The sequence below is a fragment of the Phragmites australis genome, chromosome 12 (genome assembly GCF_958298935.1).
Source record: "Phragmites australis chromosome 12, lpPhrAust1.1, whole genome shotgun sequence".
Taxonomy (NCBI): Eukaryota; Viridiplantae; Streptophyta; class Magnoliopsida; order Poales; family Poaceae; genus Phragmites; species Phragmites australis.
The window spans coordinates 22958609-22967706 of record NC_084932.1 but is presented as its reverse complement, the minus strand read 5'-3'; the positions used below and the strand labels follow the sequence as shown (position 1 = coordinate 22967706).

The following is a 9098-nucleotide window of genomic DNA, read 5'->3' as shown; positions in this document are numbered from 1 at the left end:
AAAAAATTGTCTTCATCGCCAAACAGAAGCACAAACAAGCATTAGAAAAAATAAATCTGATCTTTTACTTTTGCAAGGGGAATTGAATCCGATCTTGATCCAATAAACGAGTTCATCTCCAAACGTAAAACAAACATGCATTCTAAAATTATTGACAGGGCGCCGAATACTGGTTTTCGATCTATTGAGGCTAATGTAAATAATCAAACGGTGTCGTGCAGAAATTCTAATCGCTGAACTGGTACTAGTCTCTGGAAGTGAGTAGGAGCACATTGTGATTTGTGTGAACCTATAAGCACAGAACACAACACCTAATTGTTTTCCAGACGACAGGGCGGAACACCTGCCTACTCATGATACTGCAGATGTGTCTGAAATTCCGTGGCAAACATCTGTTCCCTATCCTTTTCTGCTACCATTGTCTGTAGAGACATTACAAAGATCTGTCAAAGAGTTGATGAAGGCATGCTTGGGCTATGCCTTTGAAAAGACAGAATTGCACAGCAAGAATCCATGGTGTCCTATTCAGGGCCGGCCCGGGGGGGGGGGGGGGGGGGCGAGCAGTGCGGTCGCTCCGGGCCCCCAACTCGCAGCGGGTAGGCTGCGAGACGCCGCCGAGGGCCCAACTCAGCGAGACTCCGCCGAGGGCCCAACTCAGCGAGACGCCGCGCCGCCGAAACCTCGAACCGAACCGACGTTTGCAGGAATCAGGATCGCATAGCGCCGACGTGTTCACGCGACGCCGAGCCACCGAAGCCTCGATCCGAACCGCCGTCCGCCGAACGCCTGAACCGCCGTTCGCCGACCGCCGACCGCCGTCCGCCGAAGGAGAAGGACCGCCTCCCGCAGGGCCCTGCCGCCCTGCGCGGCTGCGCCCCTGCCGTTTGCCATCGCGGAATCGCGGCGTCGACGCGCCTGGCCGGTCCGCCGTCCGCCGGTGGCCCGGTGGCCGGTGCCCGCCCTGGTCCGCCGTCCGCCGTCTGCCCGGTGCCCGCCCTGGTACGCCGTCCACTCGGGCCCCGTCCGCCTGGTGGCCGGTGCCCGCAGGCCGCAGCCCGCCCTGGTCCGCCGTCCGCCCAGTGGCCGGTGCCTGCCCTGGACCCCTGGTCCGCCGTCCGCCCTGGTCCGCGTCCGCCGTCCGCCGTCCGCCCTGGTCCGCTTCCGCCGTCCGCCCGGGCCCCGGTGCCACAGACTGCCAGTGCCACTTCGTTCGTTCCTCACGTCAAACGCAGATAGGCGACTAGGCGAGTACTGACTACTGAGTAGGCGACGACAGTTGATTCAGAAACAGAGCAGCAGGCAGCAGATTTCAGAAATCAGATTTAAGGTTAATTTCAATTAATCTTATTTTTTTAGTTTTGTAACTTTGTAATTTATATGAGTTCAACCACTAACATATTAATCTTTTCAATTATCAGTTCGTCCTAGGTATCATGTCATTGAGAAAGTACACATCGGGTAGCGAAAAAAGAAAAAAGAGAAAACAGGTGGATGAGTTAATAGAATCACAGAAGGGGGCAATGGACAAATTCTTAAGGAGTAATACGGGCAGTTCACGAAACCCAGATGAGTGGGTGATAGTTGCTGTGGAGGAACAAACTAATGTTAACGATGACGACTAGGGTCCTACCCCTACGGAAGACAATGTTGACATCAACGAGGATGATAACAATGTAAGTGGTCATGATAACATATTTAATTCATCTGCTACAGAATCTGCTAGTGTTGATGAGCAGCTGGTTTTTACTACGGATATTTATGATCCAAGAAATTGGGATAATCTTGATAACAAAGCTAGGGACATATTAGTGGAGAAGGGGCCTATAAGAGAAGAAAATATTGTATTTCCTTTAGATGACAACTCAAGACATTTTTCGTATGCTCATTTCTCTAGAAAAATGAGCAATGGGGAAGTTCATGACAGAAAATGGTTAGTGTATTCAAAGACGTTGATAGAGTGTTTTGCTTTAGTTGTAAGATTTTCAATTCTAGAAATTGCAAGAGTTCATTGGGGCGTGATGGATTTAGAGATTGGAGGCATATTAGTGAGAGGCTAAAAGAACATGAAGTTAGTGTCGAGCATATTACCAACATGACCTCTTGGAATGAACTGAGAACTAGATTGAAGAAAAGTGAAATAATTGACAAAGATTTACAACAGCAAATCACAAAGGAGAAAGAACGTATAAGACAAGTTTACTAAGAATAAATGCCATTGTCAAATTTCTTGGTAAACGTAGTTTGGCTTTTAGAGGATCCAAATACTTTCTCTAAAACAAAAGGAAGTCGGATCATCCAAAAATATCATCCAAGAAGCACCAGATCAATCAATCCCCTATGATGCCAAGATCACGAGAAGCCAGTTGCCTACAACAATCTTGAAATGGAAAACAACAAGAATCAATTTAAGTTGCTCGATAAATCTTTAGAGCCGTAGACAAGAAGAAAGATTGAATATCTTCCAGCAGAGTCAATGCAAATCACACCAAAGAAAGAAAAGATTGAATATTTTCCAGTAGAAAGATTGAATCATTTTTAAAAAACACACTCTGGAGATCAAATTCGTGCTCCAGCCGGCCACTAACCAAGCTGAGCAGGTACGTGGCTTGGTTGCTGACCAAGCTAGGAAAGTGGGTTAGATCGCGAGGATCTGACCGTGTGCGTGAGGATCACTTTCCCGTGAATTTAATGTATCGTGTGTCGACACCGGGGCGGAGACGAGGTGAGTCGGGGATCTGACTTCACGGTCGTCGGATGAAGCGCTACCGAACAGACAGCACGATTTGGGGTGACTTCACCCAATGAAGTCAGAGGAATCGAGTCCTTCCCATTTTGTACTATATTGGGTGAAGTCTATTTTTCACCCTCCAACTATCGCAAAAATCTGATTTTCATCCTTCCTCGGCTATCATCAGCCATGCTATCATTTGCGGCCGTGTCATTGAACTCTATCAACCTCAACTTCATGCCCTTTCTTCAAGAGAGTGCTCAAGTAACTTGGGCCAAGTACAAGTCGGCGTCCCCGAAGTACAGGCCCTGTCGCTGTCGACGCACCTTTATCACCATAAGAGCAGCAGAGGTAGGGGCTTCCACGGTGGTGCTCGTTGGCCCAGTCAAACGAGTTAGGGAAGGTGAGCCACGGTAGCACGGATCTAATCTAGAGAAGGATGCTAGATCTTTGTTCCTCCTCCGCACGATAGAGGTAGAGAGATATTAGGATGGGGCATGTCAAGAGAGATTAATTGGGATGGGGCAGGGCAGAGATAGACTACCGAGGTGTGCTTCCCATCATCAGTGTCATCCTCCGTAGCAACTAGGAGCAAGGCGGTCGTGGCCACCACACAGGCAAGCTGTGCACTGAGGGGCCAACGTCGTCATTGGCAGCCACATAGGAAGAAGAAAGAGGACTATAGGATGACATGTGGGCCCTACCATGTATTTTTTAGTTTAGTTGTCGCCTCGTTCCATGTCACTCGATGACATATCAAAACCACCGCCATGTGGGATTAAACCCACCTTGTAAATGGACGAGGGGTGTAGACTGTCTAGTTGCAACAACTGCATGTTGTATAGTGTCTAGGATTTGAGTTAATGTTAAAAATCTGGACTTTTATAATAGTTAGAGGGTGTAACATGGACTTCTTTCTAATTTATTTGATTTGGACCAATTGACCTAGCCAAGTAAGGGTGAGACATAGAAACTTATCAATTATCATGCCTTTTACTCTACTTTCGTATTCGATAGCATACAAGTATATGTTATAACACAACTATAGAGACACCTACAGATGATCAAATGGGCATATCTGGCTGGCTCGGTACAGGCCTGTCTAGGCACAAGCCAGCTATGGCAAGGCCCAATAGGCCCTATAAGGTTAACGGGCCATCTTGTGCCAGTCCGCGTGCTGAAGGCATGACCCACGGCATAGCCCGTCAGCCATCGTGTCGGGCTGGGCCGGGCACTGTTGCGACACAGTCGGCCCAATGGCCCAGAAGCCCAGTGAGCACGATGGCGAGGCTACATGGCGGCGAGGCAGCATGGGAGTAGGGTGGGGCGGGGCGTGGCGGCCAGGCTACGATGCAAGGTGGCATGGTGGCACGATGGTGGGGTATTGAGGCCGGGGGCGAGGCCACTGGGCGGCGGGACGGGGTGGGACGGGGCAGCACAGCGGTGTGGCGGGCAGTTGGGTAGCAAGGCAAGGATGCCAGGGGCGGGGCGGCAAGGTGGGTGGGATGAGGTGGCCGGGGACCGGGGGCAGGGTGGCCGAGCGACGGGGCAAGGCAGGGCTAGGCGACCAGGCAACAGGGTGGGAAAGACGGGGGCGGGGCTGCCGGGTGGCGGGGTGACCGGGCGGCGAGGCAAGGAGGCTGGGGGCAGGGCATCATGGGGATCAGATGGGGAGGGGATGGATAGTTCGTACCCATTCCGGCCCACCGTGTCGAGGCGTCGGCCCAGGCACGGCCAGGCTAGCCATGCAATGCCAGCCCGGCCCATCTATCCTTGTGCCTGGGTCGTGCCTACAATGTCGTGCCTCGGGCTGGCACAGTAAGCACTACCTAGTTGGACATCTTTAGAGACACTTATCAATTTGCTTAATAATTGTTCATAATTAAAAACAAAGGTAGCATGAAAGTCATTATGGGCATTGAATTTCTTAAGCTCTTTTGATTGTTTCTTAAGGGTCCTTTGTTGCTCATTGATCAAATGAAGGAGTTCTTCTTAAGAGGAGGAATCCTTATCGGATTCATTATCACTTACATTACTATCCATACATTTGGCCATAAAGCACTTGTGAGATGACTTCCGTGATGATGACTTGTATGATGACGACTTGCATGATGATGACTTTGAGGAAGAACTTATCTTGAAGGAGTAGATGGTGAGGCTCTCATCACTTAAGTTTGAATCTTTGTCTTTACTCACCAATCTTTCCATGCTTGCAAATGCTTTGATCCTTCCTCTTGTCTCCCTCTTGTTCTTGGTCTTCTTCTCTTTCTTGATACGATCAATTTTTTTGACTAAGTATTTTAAGGAGATTGGATGATAAATCTTGGCATTCATCTTCTTGATGTTCTTTTCCACTTGTGACATGAGCCTGGTCATCTTGGAATCAATTTCTTCATCGGTTGATGTGCTTTAATCATCCTCTTCATAGCTCTCTTCATCTTGATCACCATCATCTTCACTTGAGCTTGACTCTTGCTCTTGCCTCTTCATCTTTGCCTTCATGTGTGAACATGGTGCTTTTTTACTTGTGAGGGTAAGGTTCTTGGCGGATGAGGTAGAAGCTTCAACCCACATATTTATGGTCATCTCATGAGCAGTGATCTTGCTGAAAACTTGTCTTGGTATCATCTTACTCATGTCATGGTTATCATATATGATGGAGACAATTAGTTTGTACTTTGGAAGAAGAGCTTGAAGTATTCTTCTCACCACTTGAGTATCTTTGATTTGCGTCAAACCTAACCTATTGATCTCATTGACAAGAATATTCAAACGTTTGATGCCATTGAGCTTAGTAATAAGCACATGATATTTCTTGTTATGCACATCCTTTCTGGCTTCATATATTTCAATGAGATTAATCCAAATATCATCTGCATTGGTGAGAGAATAAATATGATTAAATACATCAATATTTAAAGATGATAAAAATATACTCTTTGTCAATGCATCTAATTATCTTTATTTGTTTGTGAGGCATTGTCTCATCTCTTCCTTAGTGACTCTCCATACGTCTAGACTCCGGGCTTGCAAATAACAAGATATTAGATTTTTCCATCGGGGAAAATTTATGCTAACAAAAAGTGAAGCACTATGGGAATCCATCCCAACCCTGAAAGTCACAACTCTATGCAGTTAAACCTTATCAAGAGCATGATGCTCTGATACTAACTATGAGGAACGGTGACATACTAAGAGGGGGTGAATTAGGACACTTAGAAATTAATAGCTTCAAAAACTTCATAGGATAAATCTATCTTAATTTCTTTCTAAATATACTCTAGGTTTATCTAATGTGTCTACTCTACCACTCAGGAGGATTGCAACCTACTCTAGTAAGGCAAATTGAAAGTATGTAAATGCAGAAACATAAATAAGGTAGAGAGGCAAACTCAGCACAAGGGATTTTTACCCTGTGGTATCGGTGGCACACAAGCCACCACTAGTCCATGTTGGAGCTCAACAAAAGATATACTCCTGATCGCTAAGTCTCCTCCGGTCATGGATCTTGAGCTACCAAGTCACCAAGATAAGGCCTCAAGCACGATGAGCCACCAAGCCACCAAGGTGAGGTCTCACAACTAACCTCTCTTCCGGTCACTTATACGCCATCTTCACTTTGGAGATTTTGTCATAAAGATAAGGGTATCCGTATCCCCACACAATCTTCTTGTTGCAGCTCTACACCAAGTCGGAAGGTCAACAAGTTACCGGCGAGTCGCAATGACTATAAGGCACCGGCGTACCTCTCGGTACATGGGTGAATCACTCCTTGATCTATTCTTTAGGTTGCAACACCTAGCAACTCTTCTCTCTAGGCCTATAAGCACTAATCACTCTCTAATGGTGTGTTAATTGCCTTGGATGAACACTTTAAGCACTTTGCTGGCTTGATTGCCTTCTCAAGCGTATATGAGATTCTCTAGACTCCAACACCTTGAAATGGCCGAGTGTGGGTATTTATAACCTCAAACTCACCAACTAGCCGTTGCCCTAGCAGCTCAATTTTACTGTGAACATTGGATGATATAGTGACAACAGTAGTACAAGCACCAAATCATTCAGTGTGTACAACCTCAAAAACTAGTTGTTAGAACCCACTCATAACCATATCTGAACACCAGATTATCTGGTATATACTTTATCTCCATCACTGGACTATCCGGTGTGTATACTTGAGCCTGACCGAGTCAACTTCTTCACTGTTCAACTATCGTGTGTATTGATCTTCTGATCACCAGACCTTCCGGTGTGTATAGATTCATCTTCTCTGAGTTCCGAAAAATACTCCGGTATGCACTTTCTTTTCATCATCGGGCCTTTCGGTGTATTGATTTTCAGACTCGACAGTTGCAGAGCTTATGTTAAAGCTCCGGTGTACACTGATTCTAATCACTGGAACTTCCAGTAAGTACAATCTCATTTCAGCTCAGTTTTCCATCCTTCTGGAAAATGCTCTGGTGTGTACAGTTGTGGTATCACCAGACTATCCGGTGTAGTCATTTTCCTTGGGAGTTTTCCAATTCAATCAAACTTTGTCTCAGCTTAGGTGGCTTCTTTATGTATTCATCCATAAGACCTACTAATCATATATTTTTAAAAAACATGTTAGTCCCAATGACTATGCTGTCACTAATCACCAGAATCACAATCGTGACCTAATAGAGTCATTTTCTCTACAGACACCCATATCGTTGAGGGCTTGTTATTATCGATTCATTAACAGGCTCATTGTTATCCGTTCATTAAAACCTTTTAGTGCAAATATTATCACTAATGGTTCTTTTTTGGATGCTCAGTGGACACATTCAGTTTTAATGTCACTATCACATAAACAGTACTAGCAGACATGACTTCACATACGGTTACTTAAAAGTTGTCACTGATAAATTATGCACAGACGATTGATAGGAAAAAGTATACTCAGCCATCGAGGAGAACGAGACTACCCAGACGGTCTTACTTAAAGGCCGTCTATGTGTTGATAGCTCTTAGGTTTACCTAAAAAATCATCTGTGTGTTGTTGAACGACACAGATGACTCTGTATGAAAAATCGTATGTGTCTAGTGGCTATCTATACACATGTGGTCTTTTAGTAAAACCTTCTGTGTGTTCTTGCTCTCGTAGACACAGATGATTTTTTATAAATATTTGTCTATTGTATATATTTTAAAATTCAAAAAATATTCATACGTTTGGATGAAGAAACTTTGATATAAAAATTATAGTTTTCGATAAGATCTACAACTTTTTAGTTTGTAACTTTTTCATTTGACATTGTTTAGATATCCAAATAATTGTTCAAAGTTTTGGACAACAAGAGTCAAAAAAACAAAATACCCTATTACTATTAGTAATGATGTACAGGTGAGATATTAATGAAGCTATGAAGGACGCAAGAGGTCATGTGTTCGACACCTACAAACCGCGCGCACGTGTATTTCACATGAAAAATCACGTGACTTGTGACTTGCAACCTCGCTGGTTAGCTCAGGTGCAAAAATATATATTTTTTCCTATGTTAAAAATATTATTTTCCTAAAAATAATATCATATACGGCTCGTATTAAAAACCGTCTATGTTTTGTGTAGCGAAATGATCCCATTAGGCCATGATTGTGATTTTGGTGATTAATGACAACATAGTCAATGGGACTAATATGTTTGTCAAAATATATGTTAGTAGGTCTTATGGATGCAATACATGAAGAAGCCACCGCAGCCGGGACAAAGTTGGACTAAATTGGAGAAGTCCCAGGAAGATTTGCCTCATTGGATGATCCGGTGCTCTGGGTATTGAACTCACCGGAGCTTTGATTGCTTATCAAGACATAAAGAGGATAAGTTCACTGGATGCTGCGATGTATAAGTTGATGAAATTGTTAGAAGTGTTACACCGAATGGTCCAGTGCTCTAGTGTTTGAACTCACCAGAGTATATTTATCAAATGGGAGAGAGGGCTGAAGACCTCACCGGAAGGTCCGGTGTTTGACCAGAGTGCTCACCGGAGCAATTCTTCTAGAGAAGGTGTTGTGCTGAAGAATAAAGGTTAAGCATCACCAGATAGTCCGGTGATTAGTGGGAATTGCACCGAAGCATTTCCAGAGAAAAGAAGAGAAGGCTCAACCCACCGGATGGTCCAGTGTTGAGAAGGATGAATGTACCGAAGCATTATTACCAGAGAAGGATGCAACCACTGAAGATCGAATATTCAACCCATCGGATGGTCCGGTGGGTTGAAGTGATGTTCACCGGATACAAACACCAGAGCAATTTACACAGAGAAGAATGAAATGCTCAGATGGCTCAGGATAACTCACTGGATAGTCCGGTGATGGAGATGAAGTATACACCAGAGTGTCTAGTGTT

The 9098-nt window shown here is 45.0% G+C and overlaps 1 protein-coding gene across 1 annotated transcript; it reads left to right on the top strand.

Moving 5' to 3' along the window:
* The first annotated feature begins 4022 nt into the window (after positions 1–4022).
* Positions 4023–4550, top strand: LOC133886410 (glycine-rich cell wall structural protein-like). Its single transcript, XM_062326123.1, has one exon. It carries the CDS (start codon positions 4023–4025, stop codon positions 4548–4550), a length of 528 nt encoding a protein of 175 aa, XP_062182107.1.
* Positions 4551–9098: the final 4548 nt, after the last annotated feature.

Bases quoted from the DNA above. Each gene is read 5' to 3' on its own strand.
- LOC133886410 (XM_062326123.1), top strand. From the start codon at position 4,023: ATGGCGGCGAGGCAGCATGGGAGTAGGGTGGGGCGGGGCGTGGCGGCC.